Source organism: Brienomyrus brachyistius, chromosome 4 (assembly GCF_023856365.1).
Source record: "Brienomyrus brachyistius isolate T26 chromosome 4, BBRACH_0.4, whole genome shotgun sequence".
Classification (NCBI taxonomy): Eukaryota; Metazoa; Chordata; class Actinopteri; order Osteoglossiformes; family Mormyridae; genus Brienomyrus; species Brienomyrus brachyistius.
Window position 1 is genome coordinate 3641071 of NC_064536.1, and position 22186 is coordinate 3663256.

General features: G+C 41.0%; 2 protein-coding genes across 25 annotated transcripts in view; both read left to right on the forward strand.

The window, feature by feature from the left end:
- Positions 1–13610, forward strand: part of LOC125740607 (zinc finger BED domain-containing protein 5) — a 190898-nt gene extending 177288 nt beyond the window's left edge. Inside the window, exon 5 of one of the 2 annotated variants that reach the window (XR_007397685.1) lies at positions 12842–13032. The gene's annotated coding sequence lies outside the window, so the exon portion shown is untranslated. Of the gene's footprint in view, positions 1–12841; positions 13033–13061 lie in introns of those variants that run through there. The other variant, XR_007397686.1, reaches the window with a different exon arrangement.
- LOC125740606 (uncharacterized) overlaps positions 1–22186 on the forward strand; it is a 210773-nt gene that overhangs the window by 118083 nt on the left and 70504 nt on the right. For 2 of the 23 annotated variants that reach the window (XR_007397682.1, XM_049011996.1), the window contains exons 1-2: positions 7884–8129; positions 11220–12131. The exons of 19 other annotated variants lie outside the window; for them this stretch is intronic. Coding sequence is in view for 3 of the 4 variants with exons in the window: in XM_049011996.1 (XP_048867953.1) it covers positions 11265–12131 (867 nt within the window). In the remaining variant the exon portion in view is untranslated. 2 more of the 23 variants (XM_049011997.1, XM_049011999.1) reach the window with 2 other exon arrangements.

Sequence of the window (22186 nt, forward strand, 5' to 3'; positions counted from 1 at the left end):
TCTGGCCAAACTACATTTTTTCATGGTTCAATCACAAGCATCTCAACCATTTCTGGCTAAATACCAGACAGGTGTTCCCATGATGCCCTTCCTTTGGAAGGACCTGGCAGACCTGATCTGGGTAAATATTCAACACCACAATAACAACAGCAATAAATGAACATGCAAACACGCACATGTGAACTTAACTCTAATTTTATTTTCAGACTCTCCTTCAAAGCTTCATCATTCATTTCATTACCTAAGACAGTCAACAGACAGAGCAGAAGCTATTGTATTTGTTATCACGCACAATTCGCATTGGGGGAATGAATGCATTATAATCCTGGATGTCCATTATCTCAAAAACTTGAATCAATTCAGGAAAAGTAATTTGATTTTTGAATTCAGCACCCATAAAAATACCCTAAATTTATTAAAAAAACCTTGGCACCTGAAAAAATATTATTTTTTTGCAGACCTGTGTAACCGATACTTCATTGGTTCCTGTGAGGAACTTGTCTTTATGCCTCCCTCAACTTGCTCTTGGTAAAGTAAGCTGTCTACAAAAGGCTGCCACCCGTGCTGGGTTTACCATCAAGACTATACCATCACGCTGGTCTACGCAGGGGAGATTTAGGGGGGCTCAGCCATCCTGAAGAAATATGCGACAGAATTTCAACACACCCCCCCCCCCCATCCATGATTCAAATTACCAAGGGGGGGATCCCCACCGTAAAATTTGCCAAGCCCGGATGCGCCATCTATATAAAACTCCGAGAGAAATCGCTAGATGCTTTATATAGATAGATAGATAGATAGATAGATAGACAGACAGACAGACAGACAGACAGACAGATAGATAGCTGGATAGATAGATAGATAGATAGATAGATAGATAGATAGATAGATAGATAGATAGATAGATAGATAGATAGATAGATAGATAGATAGATAGATATTTCTCTGAATGTACTGTGCAGAGGGTGGCTGACATTGTCCATAATGAACAGCAATTTGTTCACAGTAACTTACAATTAACAAAGAGCTGGAACCCAGCAACCTAACAAACACTGCGGAGTAATACTACTGGGGACCATTAGGAACATAAGGCTCTGCAAACAGAAATCCAGGCACAGAAGGGAAAGTGAAAGCGAGGACAAAAATCAAAGACAAACACACAATAACGAACACAGGAAAAACTGATAATACTTAAACAACTCTGGCCAACCTCAAACCCATGATTAGAGGGTTTTCCATCTTAGGGCCAGACATAACCATAAATAACCAAACAAAATACAACAATAGAGTTTTGTCTTTGTTCTTTTGGAAGCAATACAAGTATCTACAGTTTTTGTAAAAGGTCATTTCCATGGAAATATTAAGGGTTTTGTGTGATTTCATGAGGGGGGCTAATAATTCTGGGATTCCAATTAAATACAGATTTTTGATGGAAATTAAATTTAAGGAATGATTAACATAAATCACGTCCGTCTCCCAGCTCTAAATCACTTAAGTCTTGAGGAACAATTTTAAGTTAAAATCAATACTCTGTAATGACTCACTTTTTTGAAAATTCTGGAAGATTTTTATATGTCTACTTGTAAAATAAAATTCAAACACACAAAGGTTCTGTCTTACCTCTCGGCTCTCTTTGTTTTACCCTCCTCAGAAGGACTCAATTCAGAAACAGCTCCTCTCTCCTTACCCTCCTCAGAAGGACTCATTTCAGAAACAGCTCCTCTCTCCTTACCCTCCTCAGAAGGACTCATTTCAGAAATTGCTCCTCTCTCCTTACCCTCCTCAGAAGGGCTCATTTCAGAAACAGCTCCTCTCTCCTTACCCTCCTCAGAAGGGCTCATTTCAGAAACAGCTCCTCTCTCCTTACCCTCCTCAGAAGGGCTCATTTCAGAAACAGCTCCTCTCTCCTTACCCTCCTCAGAAGGACTCATTTCAGAAACAGCTCCTCTCTCCTTACCCTCCTCAGAAGGACTTATTTCAGAAACTGCTCCTCTCTCCTTACCCTCCTCAGAAGGACTCATTTCAGAAACAGCTCCTCTCTCCTTACCCTCCTCAGAAGGGCTCATTTCAGAAACAGCTCCTCTCTCCTTACCCTCCTCAGAAGGGCTCATTTCAGAAACAGCTCCTCTCTCCTTACCCTCCTCAGAAGGACTCATTTCAGAAACAGCTCCTCTCTCCTTACCCTCCTCAGAAGGACTTATTTCAGAAACTGCTCCTCTCTCCTTACCCTCCTCAGAAGGAATCATTTCAGAAACAGCTCCTCTCTCCTTACCCTCCGCAGAAGGGCTCATTTCAGAAACAGCTCCTCTCTCCATACCCTCCTCAGAAGGACTCATTTCAGAAACAGCTCCTCTCTCCTTACCATCCTCAGAAGTGCACATTTCAGAAACAGCTCCTCTCTCCTTACCCTCCTCAGAAGGACTCATTTCAGAAACAGCTCCTCTCTCCTTACCCTCCTCAGAAGGGCTCATTTCAGAAACAGCTCCTCTCTCCTTACCCTCCTCAGAAGGGCTCATTTCAGAAACAGCTCCTCTCTCCTTACCCTCCTCAGAAGGGCTCATTTCAGAAACAGCTCTTCTCTCCTTACCCTCCTCAGAAGGGCTCATTTCAGAAACAGCTCCTCTCTCCTTACCCTCCTCAGAAGGGCTCATTTCAGAAGCAGCTCCTCTCTCCTTACCCTCCCCAGAAGGACTCATTTCAGAAACAGCTCCTCTCTCCTTACCCTCCGCAGAAGGGCTCATTTCAGAAACTGCTCCTCTATCCTTACCCTCCTCAGAAGGGTTCATTTCAGAAACAGCTCCTCTCTCCTTACCCTCCTCAGAAGGACTCATTTCAGAAATTGCTCCTCTCTCCTTACCCTCCTCAGAAGGGCTCATTTCAGAAACAGCTCCTCTCTCCTTACCCTCCTCAGAAGGGCTCATTTCAGAAACAGCTCCTCTCTCCTTACCCTCCTCAGAAGGGCTCATTTCAGAAACAGCTCCTCTCTCCTTACCCTCCTCAGAAGGACTCATTTCAGAAACAGCTCCTCTCTCCTTACCCTCCTCAGAAGGACTTATTTCAGAAACTGCTCCTCTCTCCTTACCCTCCTCAGAAGGACTCATTTCAGAAACAGCTCCTCTCTCCTTACCCTCCTCAGAAGGGCTCATTTCAGAAACAGCTCCTCTCTCCTTTCCCTCCTCAGAAGGGCTCATTTCAGAAACAGCTCCTCTCTCCTTACCCTCCTCAGAAGGACTCATTTCAGAAACAGCTCCTCTCTCCTTACCCTCCTCAGAAGGACTTATTTCAGAAACTGCTCCTCTCTCCTTACCCTCCTCAGAAGGAATCATTTCAGAAACAGCTCCTCTCTCCTTACCCTCCGCAGAAGGGCTCATTTCAGAAACAGCTCCTCTCTCCTTACCCTCCTCAGAAGGACTCATTTCAGAAACAGCTCCTCTCTCCTTACCATCCTCAGAAGTGCACATTTCAGAAACAGCTCCTCTCTCCTTACCCTCCTCAGAAGGACTCATTTCAGAAACAGCTCCTCTCTCCTTACCCTCCTCAGAAGGGCTCATTTCAGAAACAGCTCCTCTCTCCTTACCCTCCTCAGAAGGGCTCATTTCAGAAACAGCTCTTCTCTCCTTACCCTCCTCAGAAGGGCTCATTTCAGAAACAGCTCCTCTCTCCTTACCCTCCTCAGAAGGGCTCATTTCAGAAGCAGCTCCTCTCTCCTTACCCTCCCCAGAAGGACTCATTTCAGAAACTGCTCCTCTATCCTTACCCTCCGCAGAAGGGCTCATTTCAGAAACAGCTCCTCTCTCCTTACCCTCCGCAGAAGGGCTCATTTCAGAAACTGCTCCTCTATCCTTACCCTCCCCAGAAAGACTCATTTCAGAAACTGCTCCTCTATCCTTACCCTCCGCAGAAGGGCTCATTTCAGAAACAGCTCCTCTATCCTTACCCTCCTCAGAAGGGTTCATTTCAGAAACAGCTCCTCTCTCCTTACCCTCCTCAGAAGGACTCATTTCAGAAATTGCTCCTCTCTCCTTACCCTCCTCAGAAGGGCTCATTTCAGAAACAGCTTCTCTCTCCTTACCTCCTTACATGTTTTTTTTTCTTCACTTAGAACTGAGATCGCAGTTTTCTTTTACGATTCTTGAATACTATATTTCACTCTGTTATTTAGCATTAAATATTGTCCCAATGAAATATCAACAAACAATATGTAGTGATGGATGATATATTGGTCTATGGGTAGATTACAGTTTGGGCCCACTGGGTCTGAGCCTAGGGGACCTGGCCCTTAGGGGGGGGCCCAAGTGATGTCCCCCACCTTGAGATGGCAGTCTATGGACATTTTTAGAGTAATCTTTGAGTAAAAAAAGTGGTACTAGTTGTTCTAAGAAGGGCTATCAAGGGTAACAGAAAAACAGGACACATCCTTTCCATTTGTTAGATATTTTTCTCCCACAAGAAGAATATACCAACTAACTGTCATGCCCTCATCCATTGCAGTCACACACATATGAGTACCTATATGGTACTGAAAGCAAGGACCCAATTGGCCCTCTATTGTGAAATATGTGGACCTGGTGAAGTCAAATTAAGTGGAAAAACCCAGGGACATCTTCTTTTGACTGCATTTGTGAAGCCCGAATGGATCCCCTTCTTCTGGCCAAACTACATTTTTTCATGGTTCAATCACAAGCATCTCAACCATTTCTGGCTAAATACCAGACAGGTGTTCCCACGATGCCCTTCCTTTGAAAGGACCTGGCAGACCTGATCTGGGTAAATATTTATCACCACAGTAACAACAGCAATAAATGAACATGCAAACACGCACATGTGAACTTAACTCTGATTTAATTTTCAGACTCTCCTTCAAAGCTTCATCATTCATTTCATTACCTAAGACAGTCAATAGACAGAGCAGAAGCTATTGTATTTGTTATCACGCACAAGTCGCATTGGGGGAATGAATGCATTATAATCCTGGATGTCCATTATCTCAAAAACTTGAATCAATTCAGGAAAAGTAATTTGATTTTTGAATTCAGCACCCATAAAAATACCCTAAATCTATTAAAAAAAAAACCTTGGCACCTGAAAAAATATATTTTTTTGCAGACCTGTGTAACCGATACTTCATTGATTCCTGTGAGGAACTTGTCTTTATGCCTCCCTCAACTTGCTCTTGGTAAAGTAAGCTGTCTACAAAAGGCTGCCACCCGTGCTGGGTTTACCATCAAGACTATACCATCACGCTGGTCTATGCAGGGGAGATTTAAGGGGGCTCAGCCATCCTGAAGAAATATGGGACAGAATTTCCACACACCCCCCCCCCCCCCATCCATGATTCAAATTATCGAGGGGGGGCATCCCCACGGTTAAATTTGCCAAGCCCGGATGCGCCATCTACATAAAACTCCGAGAGAAATCGCTAGATGCTTTAGATAGATAGATAGATATTTCTCTGAATGTGCTGTGCAGAGGGTGACTGACATTGTCCATAATGAACAGCAATTTGTTCACAGTAACTTACAATTAACAAAGAGCAGGAACCCGGCAACCTCACAAACACTGAGGAGTAATACTACTGGGGACCATTAGGAACATAAGGCTCTGCAAACAGAAATCCAGGCACAGAAGGGAAAGTGAAAAGTGCAAAAATCAAAGACAAACACACAATAACGAACACAGGAAAAACTGATAATACTTAAACAACTCTGGCCAACCTCAAACCCATGATTAGAGGGTTTTCCATCTTAGGGCCAGACATAACCATAAGAAACCAAACAAAATATAAGAATAGAGTTTTCTCTTTGTTCTTTTGGAAGCAATACAAGTATCTACAGTTTTTGTTAAAATCATTTCCATGGAAATATTAAGGGTTTTGTGTGATTTCATTAGGGGGGCTAATAATTCTGACCTTAACTGTATAGCATGATACACGGTGCCACTGTGGCATTGATGACTGTTGGCTTCTAATGTAGCATATAAAGATTCCTGGTGTTTAATGCTGAATACGTAGTTAGTGGCACAACATACAGACAAAGTATCAACGAAGCCCAAATGCTCCCTCAAAACAAAGGCTACCTTGACTCACGGGCTTAAAAAAATAAATAAATCAACCACGATGCACAATTCAAATTACCCCACTGTGACCACTGTCTGGTCCATTAGTATTTAGCTTTGGCTTGCAAATTAGCAGAATGTAGAAAAGTCTTCCTTCTTGATGACATACAGTAGCTGCATTCTATGTTATTTTTAATCAGGTTCGTGTTTTGACCATTTACCTTAAAGTGTCCGCCTAACTCTAACCCTAACCTTAACTCTAACCCTAACCCTAACCCTAACCCTAACCCTAACCCTAACTCTAACCCATATACGACTCCATAAAAGATGCTCACAAGTCAAATGCATAATTCTTTTTCACTAAATTGTCACCTATCCTATAACTCACTTTAAACAAATCTATAACTAAAAGTAACATTAGTACTAAATTATTACAGCAACATTCATTACAGTAAATCTGGGTAATTAGCATTTTTTACAAGATACAAGATATTTTATTTGTTGCATACATAGTTACACAAGTACAACATGTAGTGAAATCTACCCTGAATGACCCGTAGACTGCAAATCAAAATTAGAATTAAGAATTTAGAATTAATCAAGAGTTAAAAATTTTACAATAAACTAAAAAGTTACAATAACTAAAATAGAATAGAAATACAGAAGTTCTAATATAGGAAATAATCTTAAGGTTAAAAACTGTACATGTGCATATGATGACAGAGCTTTGTATTTAAAGGGCAAGTGAGAGAATATGTATATTTGATATCTGACATCACATTTCATTCTCATGGTGCAATGAAAGCTGGCTTTTGGATGCACTGGCCTGCAAAACTCCACCATCAACTCCTTAGTCTTCCTGGCAATGAGCTGAATTAAATTTTGCTGGCACCTCTCTGCAAAGTCATTGATGAGTCCTTTGTATTTACACTCATCGCTCCCATCCTCTTCGTTTTACCAGGGTACACAGAAAGATTTACCAGGGATCTGAGATGGACAAGAAGCTCGTGAGATGACTATTCAAATCATCAAATCAATAAAACACTAAGAATGCCCTTGGCATTTAATGAAATGGATTTGAGGTCCGGAATGTTCTTAACTGTGTGATCAGAACCTGCTTGAAACCACTGTTTTTTTCCAGCTTACCCTAGATTAATTTAATTAAAATAGTTTCTGAGTTATTAGAGTTTTGTTTTTTTAGGTTGGGCTGCTTCTTCGTTTAGTTGTTTACCTACTGTAATCATCAGTGAAGAAATTATAAGTCATTTCTATTCATCCTGGGCAAAAAGCCAAAGAGCAGATGCTTTCACAGGCTTTGTGTCCAGCTACCCTAGTTTGTCATGGAAACTCTGAGGAAAGTGAGTTAAGACAGCAAGAGTCTTTAGCCTTGGTAGTCTACAGCAAGTGGAAACGTGTGTATCAGTAATGAGGTTCCAAAGACCCAAAGATACACAGGAATGGAAGGACCTGGGAGAGTGACCAATGTCACCATCTGAACCAGAGAAAGGCTAAAATGATAGAGATTACAGAATGATCCCCTCAGACAGTGCTGCAGATCTGCTGGGAAAATCTGTGGGGATTATTCTGTTTCAATATGGGCTTATTGACAACATTATGTATTCTTCAGAACTACAAACCAAAAGGAGAAGTAGCAGGAGAAAAGGAGGAGCAGGAGGTGGGGAGTGAGAGAACATCATCATGACACACCGATAAAAACCCCAAACCAGCAGTTTCAGTCACTTTAGTCTGAAGCTCAAAGTTTGACTCAACATCCAGTAGCGTGAAATGGTAATAATTTCTCATAAAACAAGTAATTGGCAAAGGTAAATTACTGTCTCTGTTTTTTGTTTTCCTGTACTTCTTAATTTTTTACAACCTTTTTCTGTTTACACATACTTTATTTTATGGATGTTTTCATCCAAAATATCATACAGTTGAGCTTAGCAGTGAAGTCACTCTACAAGAATTGAATCCGCGACCTCCAAATTCTAACCAGAGAATCCTAACCCACTGAGACACCCAGCATACCAACTGAAATCTGGGAGGACCAACAAACCACAGCCCTGAACAAACAGGTAAGAAGCCTATACATTTATATTAGGCGTGTAAATCGTAAGCTTTGCCATGATATGATTCGATCTCGATTTTACAAGACAGCGATTTGATATGTGGAAATACTTGAAATGTTACTGCAGTTGGATCCAGTAATGAATGACATGCATTTTCAATAGATAAAAAGATTTATAGTAAAATCTGAGACAAATTGCTAAATAGTTTATATAGATAGATACTTTGTTGTATAGAGGGTGGCTGACATTGTCCATGATGGACAGCAGTCAGAGTCCTTCAGAGTGGTTCAGAGTCCTTCAGAGTGGTTCAGAGTGGTTCAGAGTCCCTTTTCTCCGCCGCTCACATGAGGAGATCCAGCTCCATACTGTCCACATGGCCAGTTCTCCTCAGCAGCCGGTCCAACATCCCTCCTCTTAATGCTGACACCCCCGCAGACCACGGCATAGACGAGAACACTGACAACAACAGACTGCTAGGCTGTACTTACACTCTGGAAACATAGGAACATACTAAACTGCTTAAAATGTACTGTAATATATTGGTCTGTACGCTCTGCTAAGGTGAATCGCTAAATTGCTTTGTGTGGGAGATTTTTTCTACACATTTTTTGGCAGCATTTTGGCATATTGTCATGGTTTCATATTATTGTAATAAACTCCGAATTTTGGCTGCCGCAATGTTACCGATTACTCCATAGCTTATTACTAGTAAACACAACCTACAACCGGATACAAAGAAGCAATTCCTTTTGTTTCCTTAAACCTTTAAAAATCCCACCATATGGACCCACTCAGTCTCCAGGACAGCCACAGCACTGGACCGAATGCTACACACTCGATAAATTCCAGATACACGAGTGCAGTTCAGTCAGGACATCAGACCACTGCACATGACAGTGGAATCTAGCAATACAGCCCAACAGTAATAAGGAACACAGGCTCACTACCCTGTACATCCCTCAGTATCAGAGCAGCACAAACATAGCGCAAACTCTACCAAAACACACACACACACACACACACACACACACATTTACATTTACAGCATTTGGCAGACGCCCTTAGCCAGAGCGACTTACATAAGTAAGACTCCAACTCCACAATGAATTCTTCAGATACTAGCTAAATAAAGACCCAGGCTATGAATACCGTCTATCTGAATACTCTGTTGGGAAAGTGCAATTTTTTTTTTTCACACAGACACACACACACATACACACACACACACACACACACACACACTCAAAATAATAGCTCATAAGAGTTTTACACAATAATGTCCTGAGGGCAGAGGTGGGTCCTAGCAACTAGAGGGGGCGGGACCAACCAAGCAGATGTCTTGGTCCCGCCCCCTCTAGTTGCGCTACAATCTGATTGTTTTTTTTCTCTGAACCAATCATTTTTCATTCTGCCCTCAGAACAATTTTGTGTAAGTAAAACTCCTACAACCAAATTAATATATTTAAATAAATTCGCCTGCTTCTGGCAGACAAGATCCTTCCCAGGAGATGTAGAACTTCTGAGGTATAGATGAGTAGCTTAAAAAGGATCCCACTGTCATGTACGGCACAACACCCATCCTTCCTCCAATACTTACAGTCTTTCTAAATTGCTTGGCACATGTCATGAAACATACTTAACAATCTTACGAGCGTAGAAGGTTTTCTCAAAACAGTTCATGCGTACAGCACAACACTATGGTTTAGCTGCAAAAGCCTGTAACTTATCCAAAACATTTAATTCATGTCTCAAAAGCAAATAATTCCACCAATAAATTAATAAGTGCCACCGACATAAAAAGTACAATCAGTATCGTTTTAGCCATGAGAGTCAAAATGCTTAGATATATTGCCAGCATGACAGTATAAGTATGTTCCTGATGTCCAAAATTCTAAATGATAGTCAGTTCCCACTTTCTCGTTGTCACTGCCTGATCATTCTTCTTTAACAAACTGATACTTATTCATATCAAAGACAGCAGTTTCAACTTTGCTAAACTATTACAGTATATACACCGTTACAGTTTCTCAATTGCTAAGATGCATTTCCCAAAATCTTAATGTCTCTCAAAACTCAATAAGTCGGCCACTGCTACCAGAATAGGAAAGTGGTACAATTAGCCATAACTGGCACCTGTAGAATGGGGGGAAGCTCGTTATTCTTAGAAATCTTCAAGCAAACTGCCAAATGTATGCAGTGATTTATACAATGAGCCATTGTCAAATATGAATGAGGAATGTATGTTTCTACGTGATAAAAGGATCATCTGTTCTGATTGGTTTATTAGAGACAATTGAGAATTGTGTCTATGCAATGATGCATGTACTACATGATTTGCAAAATGTGCAATTGCCACTTAGCACAAACTCATTAAGCAATGAAACAGCGCTCTGGCCAATGTCATTAAGGTTGCAGAGCTTTGAGGCTGTGTTACAGGAATGAGGTTAGTGTTTTGAGACGTGCATTTAAGCAATCAAGAAAGCACTCACGTATTTTTCAGATCTCAAGACACAGTACAACTGCAAAAGTCACACAGCACTATAACATAAAAGCAGCAAAACGGCAATAGAAGAATAACAAAATCATCTATTATGGGAACCAAAAGCACAGCAATGTTGTATCACTGCAGTTTATGTAATATATATTTAAATCATTCTGAAAGCTTGGTTGACTGTTTTGCATGTGGTGACTAACATAGTGATCACATACATATATAGCTTTGGGTGTAAAATTAATACAGTGGGAAACTACATAATCTACAGTATTTTGGCCAACAAGACTAAACTAACTGAAATTTGTGCCTAATTATGACAATTGTACAAAACCATTTGCATATATGAATCAAAACATTTGGAAAATTAGAGGGTTACACAGGCCAGCCACCGGTATGATGCCCTTTGTATCCTGTCTGTCTAAACAGGTGAGCAGATCCACTGCCCTATAAAATATCAATATTTAATTCCGATTTACACCCACATGCAGATATCTTGTTGCATAACAATAAAAAAGATACATGGCAAATGTACTTCAAAATGACACAAGACAAGTGAAATGTGCAGTACAGCACAAGGCATGATGGGTTTTATGTGTTTGCAGATCTGATCTTAGTGTGAATACAGTCTTCAGTTCCACCAAGTGCCAATGGCAGCAGCATCGACAGAAGTGGGCGGCAGAACTACAGAGCGAGAGAGACCTCTTCACATTCTCACTGTCAACGTTAATGGGCTGAAAACAAATGGCAAAGGACTCATAGAAGAACTTGAAAAATTAAAATCTGAAAACAGGGAGGTTGATGTTCTTTTCTTAACAGAGACTCGCATTGGAGATGCTGATGCTTTGACAAATTTTAAAACGAATTGGGAAATATTCTTCACATGCAATGATTCCAGGTCCAAAGGAGCTGCAATTCTGGTGAACAAAGAAAGAGCCTTCAGGTGTTTAGATGAAATTGTGGATGAAAGTGGCCGTTATGTGATTTTGAGTTGCTTTATATCAGAAACATTTTGCACCTTTGTAAGTGTGCATCACCACCCTGAAGGAAGTGGAATTCTCAACGAACTGTCTGAAAAAATAAAGCCGCTGTACACTGAAATTCTTGTGGTTGGGGGGGACTTCAACACTGCACTTGATGAAAAGAAAGACAGAACGAGTACATCTGACAATCCTGGTCATAACAGAATAAGGAAGGAGCTGCTGTCATTCATGGGTAAACATGACCTTAAAGATGCCTGGAGAGACAAGAACCCTCCTACAAATACAAGAAGAATGGATAAAAATAAAAAGTACACTCATAAATATACGCAAAAAGAAACATATGAACTGCATTACAGCAGGTTAGACTACTTCTTCATTAATGCTGACAAACGGAACCTGGTCCAAGACTGCAGAATCAATGATCGCGAAATATCTGATCATCGGTCTGTTTCACTCATGCTTGATTTGAAAGATCAAACCCGAGAACTTAAGATTGTTTCTTGCACAGTGCATGACCTGCCAAGAGATGAAGACCTTACAGAATTATGCCCTGACATTATTCTCTTAGCAAAAAGGGGGGCTGAACATGAAGACTATATTAATAAAATTAAAGAAGAAGAAGGAAAAACGAATTGGACTGTGCTCTGGTCAGATCACAGTAACGCTGCCATCCTGGTGACAAAGAGACGAAGGGACATACACATTTTATTCACTGTTTATAAGGAAGATTGTGTGATTTTGCACTGCAGAGTCTTTGGCATGTTTCACACTTTTGTAAGTGTATGTCATCCGGAAGGAACCCAAGAGAATCTCCAGAACATGTTACAAGAAATAACGCCCAGTTATTCAGGAACCAAAGTTATTGGTGGAATCTTCAGCACCTCAGGACAAATAAAGAAGAAATTGATGAAAGAATATAACTTTCATGAACCTGCGGACAGGTCCATGCAATTGGCCTCCTTAATCCCTGCTCAGTTGACACAAATCTATAAAATTGAAAAACAAGAAAAATTTTTGTTTCTGATTTTTACAGAAATGAATGTTGATGATTTAATTCGGTCACTGGGCCAACTTAAAATTCACCATTGATTCTCAGCTGCTACAAGAAATATATATTGATGAGGAAAACTTGTTATTATAAAAGATTACTCTGTGGAAAAATCTATTGTCTTGAATACTAAAATTTAACCAAATCATTCCCCCCCAGAAACAAAATTTCAGATTTTTGCTACCATATTGACAAGGTGACTGTCGGTATATTTCAAGAAATGAAACAATATGATGAAAAAAAAATCACTTGTGCGAACCTCCATTAGAAAGACTGGGATGTCTGAAGGACACTCTTTCCGCAGCAAAGGGCTCCTCCAAAGATGATGTCTTAAGGCTGGTGTATATTTCTGCATTGAATTAATGCTGTTAATATGGTACCATAGGCTGCACCTTACAGTGCCTGCTTACAGAAAGGTGCTAAGCAGTGACTGCCTTTCAACAAGGATTCTGCCCACATTCTAGAACTTTTCATGCATCACTAATGATGAGGAATTACAGAAAAAAATCTTAATTTCATTATTGTACCTGTATGTTAAACACAAAAAAAATAGGATGAAAAGCTTCAGCTAAGTACAGCAACTCTAAGCTGCTCTTAATGCATGTAAGTGAGAGATGGTGTGAGTGAGAAATGGTGTAAGTGAGAGATGGTGTATGTGAGGCGGTGTATAAGAGAGATGGTGTAAGAAAGATGGTGTAAGTGAGAGACGGTGTAAGTGAGAGATGGTGTATGTGAGAGAGAGATGGTGTATGTGAGACGGTGTATATGAGAAATGGTGTAAGAAAGATGGTGTAAGTGAGAGACGGTGTAAATGAGAGATGGTGTATGTGAGAGATGGTGTATATGAGAGATGGTGTAAGTGAGAGACGGTGTAAGTGAGAGATGGTGTAAGAGAGAGATGGTGTAAGAGAGAGATGGTGTCCTGCACCAGACTGGCGTCCTACCTGGAATATCTCCTGCCTGATGTTCACCTTACAGTTCCTGGATCACCATGAACATAAGGAGATTACAGGCTTCTGGAGACGGATGGACAGAAACTAATAAATGAAAGACATGAAGGACACCAGGGTGTAATACAATGTATCGTACATTATATCTGTAACATGAATGTATTACTGCTTTTGAGCTATACATCAAAACATTCAACCACCTACCAACTGCTTATCCAGCATGGGGTTTTGGGTTTAATGGATACATAATGGATTCATAAATAGGATGTTTATGATTAATATGCTAATTCTTAGTATTGTAATGTTTCATAGCTAAAAATTCTAACTTAAAATCAGAATTTGACCTGATCTGTCGCTTTTTCATTATAAGCTACTGTGTCTGTTAATTTGTTGGGAAATTAAATTTTTAAAGCTGCAAATATGTAGCACCTTGTTGTTGGGATATTTTTATGCCTTGTGTACCATGTGGAGTAGGGATGCACTTTTATACACGCTGTGCCTGTTGTGTGTATATAACTGTACTATCACTCTGGGGACACCGTCTGTGAAATATAAACGTAGATGTAAGTAACCTGCTGTCCCTGGTATTATAACTCCTGCCTTACTGTTTAGGATCGTGGTTATGGACGCTTCATGTTTACCTGGGATGTACAAAGTGTGTGTGTGTGTGTGGGTGGGGGAATCGGGGACAAATAAAGTATATTCATTCAGTTCTGTTTCTTCTCTTCGTGACAGCACACACAAACACACACACCCTGGTCCTCACCCAACAATCTGACTTATTTCTTTTCGTGTTTCCTCTTTTTCAAATGAATTCCAGATTCCTGTCAATTTCAATGTGTTTCACAGGGGCCTGGCCAAGCAAACAGCTTAACACTTGATAGTGACAAATTCTAATATTTCATACTTGAATGGGGTTTTGCCAGCAAATGCACTGTGCAGGAATCCATCTTAATCACTGCAAATTAATGTACCTAAATAAGTTACCGAACAGCGCCGACTATTGGCAGAAAATGAAATTAAATATAAATTATAAAGTCAAAAAATAAGAGTAAGTGACATTACAACCAGTGCGAAGCCTAAGTGAGCCACTACACCTCCTGTGCCCCCCGCACACTTCATCACCCAATGTCAATTTGTCTTCAGTGACTCAGTTCACGTTGTGCTGATTCCAACACCATAATATCCAGTCAGATGAGTACTACAATGTATGGAATAGTATACCTTATGATGAAAGTCCATCTAGATTTTATTTTTGAACCATTAATGTTGCGTTTAATAACCAGATCACATTCAACGGGCCATCGCTAAAAGCAACACGCCCTGAAGGTTTGAACCTGGAGAGTATGTAGAGATATTAATTAACTGGAAAAGGTGACGTATCACTGCAGTTTAAGATGAAAGCTGGTGCGGAGGCAGGCGATTTCCTGGGTGCCGCTGGAGACGGTAATCTGGGCTTCGTATTCTCCGTTAGCGAGGAACGACGGCAGCTCGACGTCGCTAATGTTCCAGACGGTGGGCGGCAGGTGAAGCGCCACCTGGAGAAGTAAGGGTCAGGCTGTTAGACGGCTGTTTCATGCTCATTACAGAAAGAACTGTTTCTATAAGTCCACGATCATGTCTCATACTCACTATTAAAATATGTCTGTCCTGTGTTTTTATGTAATTAATGTTCTCTATAGCACCCCGTCCCCCTCATCTCAGGGACCCAGGAAAGGGCCCGGGGGGGTGATTCTCTGTAAGCCAGTACAGCAAAATGTGAAGTCTACGTATACGACATCTTAACAGGCAGCCATGTTGTTTGTGCGCCCCGACTCAAAAAGTCACTGCCCCCATCGAGCAGGTAAATTTTAAAAAAGTAAATAAACAGCTCGCGAGGGGAGTCAGAACACTGTAGCTAGCCTGCTGCTGAGCAATAACACGCTGCCTGAATAATGATCTCCTAAATAAGGAAAGTGCTCATTTAATATTTGGTGTAGTGACTGTTTGTGTCCAGCAGGGGGCCACAAATACCAACCTCCGCTGCCGGAGAACATACAGCAACGGAAAGAATAAGAGACCATTCCATGTTCTTAAACGAATCTGCATTTGAAAATCCTGGTTTAATAATGATTCTGCTGGCAGAGGCTACGCTGAGCAGCAGGTTGCTTCCAGGTTCAAAATGTCTAAGACAGCAGTACAGAAGAATAAGGTGAAGCAGGAGACACTGGGAACGACCAGAAAGCAGCCAGAAGCGACATTCTGATGCCAGAGGTGACTGTCAACTTATCTGACAGTTTCTCATGAATAGGAGGATGACGTCAAGTCATCAAAATAATGGGAAACATTAAGTGCAGGTGTGACGTGCACTACTAGGACAGTTCATGTGGTAGTTCCGATGTTCAGGTGTGTAAAACTGACTTAGAGGAGATGTTCGGGCCATTTACTGTGGATGGGTCTTTATCTCTCTGAAGCTAAGACTTTTCATAGCCAACCTTTCACTTTGCCATGTTCTTAACATCAGCCCAAAATTTTATTACAGAGTATTAACCTCTGTTTTTGAAGATGTGCTATATAAATAAACCTGCCTTGCTTTCCCTATAATGCACGTAGTTTACCGTCACTGCAACAATTTCGGTTTCCAGCTCCTCCTAGTGGCCAGACAACATGATGTTCCAGTATTGATTTCAAAGTGTTTTTGTTTCCAGCAAGCTGGAAAAGAAAGTGAAGGGAGCTAGATATGCCCATCTCTGGCCTACATAAACCTACACAGAAATCCGTGTTCACTTTATGATTAGAATTTGCCCATATCTCAGCAGTAATGTAAAAGTAGAACAATAGTACATAGACCTCTTGTTGTGGTTTCACACTCCATGACATAGCTAAAAGAAGCACAAAGAACTTTCTGATGGTGGGAAAAAGTAAAAAGATAATAAACACTTCAACTTACAGGGAAGTTTGTGGGCTGGAGGTAGGACTGGCACTCCAGCTACCAGAAAAAACTCACACTGGTCCATTCGGAACCCACTGCATGGCTGCACCAGGATCTCATCCCTGAGGTGATACGCTGTGTGGTGGGTGGGTTCCTGGGTTCTTCTTTATCTCAAAGTTCTTTTTGATTACGACTGGTTACTAGAATCCCACCTGTCTTCTGGTCCTACTGGTTAATATTATTTGGATTTGGTATCCTGTACATATCGCTCTGCACTCACCTTTACCTGAATTTCAGCTATGATTCTTGGATTATAATTTTAATCTGTTGTCCCAGAGTACAATCCAATAAACCCACAAACTGTCTACATGGAACGAGAACCTCTTTCATTACACTAGACATCAGCTGCTTTGTTGCTCCCCGGCTCTAGTTGCTAAGAACTGAAGGGAGGAACTCTAAGAGTCCGCAAATTGTACGTGAAAATGCGTCAAGTCACATTAATGAAATATTACTGAAATCTCTGGTTGCACCAACACCTCATTAATAAAACCAACACATTAAATGATCTTTATGTTACTATCTTTTACGTATTATATCATTTTTTATTTGTGCAGCTTTTCATTGTACAGTGTAATTGACTGTTTACTATGCCCAAGACAATACACTCCTGAATCTTTAGAATTTCTATAAAACAATATTCCACTGGTTAAAGCTTTGTGAGCTTGTAACCTTGGGGTGGTTGGTCACTAAGTGTAGGTAGGAGTCCAGACTAAGGTCCTGCTGCCCCTTAAGATGTATGATTACTGCTACCCTCAGGATTCCCTCAGACACAGCGACGTCGCATAAACGACACAGAGACTCATATGCCAGTAACTGAGTAATATTTATTAACCCAAATAAAGTCTTTAAAAAGAATACAAATAGCCAGTTAACAAAATATCAAAACACGGCTAAAATCACAGATCGTAAGCCAGGACAGGACAGTTCAGCTACAAAACCCAGAGTACTGGCAGTCCAGTTCTAGATGCAAACCTAAGCCAGTATGTAAGCCAATGAGAGTGGCTACCTGGGGGAAGAGGGGAAAGGAAATTCAGCACAGTAAACACACCAAGAGCTCAAGTATCAGGGTGATATATCACTAACACAGAGTCACACAGCAAACCATAACGTAGGGCGAGTGTTTATTGACTCACACCTTAGTCACTCCATGCGGTGCAGAAAAGGCCCCACCAGACACCCCCAGAACACCAGCATCACGTTCACAGCTCTAGATGGAAAGAGAATAAAGGATAAATACGCTCAGGACTCACACACAAATTAGAGCAGCCAGCACTCCAAGGCTGAACTTAATAAAAAAGGACATATTCACCAGCAGTTGTCACTGCCAGTCAGTCATTATAAAAGCCACAATCAAGATACCAGAACAAACCACATCACCTTATAACAAACGAGAGAAACGTCGTCTTGTTGAGGGAGACGTTTTACTCGCAGCTCGGTGGTTGATGACTGATCATGAGGTGACACTCCTCTGGTCGTGGGTGACTTCAGTGCGACCACCGGCACTGACAGGGCTGGCTTTGAGGATTGTGTCGGTCCCCATGGGTCTGGAGATCAGGGTGACAGAGGTTCCATGTTCCTTGACTTTGCGAAAGGTCAGGGGCTGCAGGTTACTGCATCCGGGTTCCAACATCCTAAGTCAAGACGTTGGACTTGGTACTCCAATGCTGATGGTGCAGCGAAGGAGATCAATCACATTGTCTGACTTGGGGGCAACTCCTGTCTGTACCGGGAACTAAGGAGGACATGGTGAAGTCAAATTAAGTGGAAAAACCCAGGGACATCTTCTTTTGACTGCATTTATGAAGCCTGAATGGATCCCCTTCTTCTGGCCAAACTACATTTTTTCATGGTTCAATCACAAGCATCTCAACCATTTCTGGCTAAATACCAGACAGGTGTTCCCATGATGCCCTTCCTTTGGAAGGACCTGGCAGACCTGATCTGGGTAAATATTCAACACCACAATAACAACAGCAATAAATGAACATGCAAACACGCACATGTGAACTTAACTCTAATTTTATTTTCAGACTCTCCTTCAAAGCTTCATCATTCATTTCATTACCTAAGACAGTCAACAGACAGAGCAGAAGCTATTGTATTTGTTATCACGCACAATTCGCATTGGGGGAATGAATGCATTATAATCCTGGATGTCCATTATCTCAAAAACTTGAATCAATTCAGGAAAAGTAATTTGATTTTTGAATTCAGCACCCATAAAAATACCCTAAATCTATTAAAAAAAAAAAAACCTTGGCACCTGAAAAAATATATTTTTTTGCAGACCTGTGTAACCGATACTTCATTGATTCCTGTGAGGAACTTGTCTTTATGCCTCCCTCAACTTGCTCTTGGTAGAGTCAGCTGTCTGCGAAAGGCTGCCACCCGTGCTGGGTTTACCATCAAGACTATACCATCACGCTGGTCGACCTCATCCAGAGATTCACTTACCTGGGTAACAACATTCATGTCTCTGGTGACTCTTCCTATGAAGTCAACAGAGGGATGGGAGGGCATGGGGGGGGGGGTCATGAGGTCACTACAAAGAGGTGTGTGGCTCCCAGCACCTGTGCAAGAGGACGAAGGTCCAAGTCGTTACAGTCCTGGTCCTCCTAGTCTTGCTGTGTGACTCGCTCACCAAGCTGACCTGACCTGATCAGACCTGATTTGAGGTTCAGAATGTTCATAACTGTGTGTTGATCAGGACCTGTATGGAATCACTGGTTTTTCCAGCCTGTCATTATTTTGCATGAGTGTGAATGAGCTCAGCTGACTCTTTGTTCCTCCCTGGTTGCTCCACCAAGCTCCACAAAGCTCCCTAATAACAGTGAGATTAATCACGCTGCACCCATCTCCACCCCGACCTCGGAGTGTAAGTTGAAATATGAACATTGTTTCAAATCAAAACTGAACTTCAATAGTCATTTTCCCAGTTCACCTTAAATAAGAGACTGAAAACATCTAGCAGTCTTTGCTATAAGCTGAAATCATTCGGGATTTTCCATAAGGAGCCTCACAAGGACCTGAGCAGGTCATCCGGCTTCTACTCTAGTCTAAAAGGATACAAAAGTACCACATCTGTCCATCCTAGCCTTACATAACAGGACATTAAGGAAAACTGGACTTGACCTCCTAAGTTGGACACACAAAGCCATAATCTTGCAGGAAGTCATCTCTGCCAGATTTTTCTTTGGTTGTTCTTGATCGTGTACCTAGAGTATGGAATAGTCTTCCTGTTAGTATAGCGCAACTAAAATCCAAACTAAAATCAGAGCTCGGTGAGATTTTAACAACTCTGAGCTATTAGTTAGGTTCTCCCAAAGCGAGCATGATGGGCCGAATGGCCTCTCGTTTGTAAATTTCTCAAGTTCTTCTTACTGTTTATTGGGAAAATAAAAACAAATAAAAAAGGGAACATACATCCATCCATCCATCCATTTTCCAAACCGCTTATCCTACTGGGTCGCGGGGGGTCCGGAGCCTGTCCCGGAAGCAATGGGCACAAGGCAGGGAACAACCCAGGATGGGGGTCCAGCCCATCGCAGGGCACACTCACACACCAATCACTCACACATACACACCCATGGGCAATTAAGCAACTCCAATTAGCCTCCGCATGTTTTTGGACTGCACTTTGGGCAATGCATTATTATCATGGATCTGCCATTATCTCAAAAACTTGAATCAATTCAGCAAAAGTAATTTGATTTTTGAATTCAGCACCCTCAAAATACCCTAAATCTATTAAAAAAACCTTGGCACCTGAAAAAATATTATTTTTTTGCAGACCTGTGTAACCGATACTTCATTGGTTCCTGTGTCTTTATGCCTCCCTCAACTTGCTCTTGGTAAAGTAAGCTGTTTACAAAAGGCTGCCACCCGTGCTGGGTTTACCATCAAGACTATACCATCACGCTGGTCTACGCAGGGGAGATTTAGGGGGGCTCAGCCATCCTGAAGAAATATGCGACAGAATTTCAACACACCCCCCCCCCCCCATCCATGATTCAAATTACCAAGGGGGGGATCCCCACCGTAAAATTTGCCAAGCCCGGATGCGCCATCTATATAAAACTCCGAGAGAAATCGCTAGATGCTTTAGATAGATAGATAGATATTTCTCTGAATGTGCTGTGCAGAGGGTGACTGACATTGTCCATAATGAACAGCAATTTGTTCACAGTAACTTACAATTAACAAAGAGCAGGAACCCGGCAACCTCACAAACACTGAGGAGTAATACTACTGGGGACCATTAGGAACATAAGGCTCTGCAAACAGAAATCCAGGCACAGAAGGGAAAGTGAAAAGTGCAAAAATCAAAGACAAACACACAATAACGAACACAGGAAAAACTGATAATACTTAAACAACTCTGGCCAACCTCAAACCCATGATTAGAGGGTTTTCCATCTTAGGGCCAGACATAACCATAAGAAACCAAACAAAATATAAGAATAGAGTTTTCTCTTTGTTCTTTTGGAAGCAATACAAGTATCTACAGTTTTTGTTAAAATCATTTCCATGGAAATATTAAGGGTTTTGTGTGATTTCATTAGGGGGGCTAATAATTCTGACCTTAACTGTATAGCATGATACACGGTGCCACTGTGGCATTGATGACTGTTGGCTTCTAATGTAGCATATAAAGATTCCTGGTGTTTAATGCTGAATACGTAGTTAGTGGCACAACATACAGACAAAGTATCAACGAAGCCCAAATGCTCCCTCAAAACAAAGGCTACCCTGACTCACGGGCTTAAAAAAATAAATAAATCAACCACGATGCACAATTCAAATTACCCCACTGTGACCACTGTCTGGTCCATTAGTATTTAGCTTTGGCTTGCAAATTAGCAGAATGTAGAAAAGTCTTCCTTCTTGATGACATACAGTAGCTGCATTCTATGTTATTTTTAATCAGGTTCGTGTTTTGACCATTTACCTTAAAGTGTCCGCCTAACTCTAACCCTAACCTTAACTCTAACCCTAACCCTAACCCTAACCCTAACTCTAACCCATATACGACTCCATAAAAGATGCTCACAAGTCAAATGCATAATTCTTTTTCACTAAATTGTCACCTATCCTATAACTCACTTTAAACAAATCTATAACTAAAAGTAACATTAGTACTAAATTATTACAGCAACATTCATTACAGTAAATCTGGGTAATTAGCATTTTTTACAAGATACAAGATATTTTATTTGTTGCATACATAGTTACACAAGTACAACATGTAGTGAAATCTACCCTGAATGACCCGTAGACTGCAAATCAAAATTAGAATTAAGAATAAATCAAGAGTTAAAAATTTTACAATAAACTAAAAAGTTACAATAACTAAAATAGAATAGAAATACAGAAGTTCTAATATAGGAAATAATCTTAAGGTTAAAAACTGTACATGTGCATATGATGACAGAGCTTTGTATTTAAAGGGCAAGTGAGAGAATATGTATATTTGATATCTGACATCACATTTCATTCTCATGGTGCAATGAAAGCTGGCTTTTGGATGCACTGGCCTGCAAAACTCCACCATCAACTCCTTAGTCTTCCTGGCAATGAGCTGAATTAAATTTTGCTGGCACCTCTCTGCAAAGTCATTGAT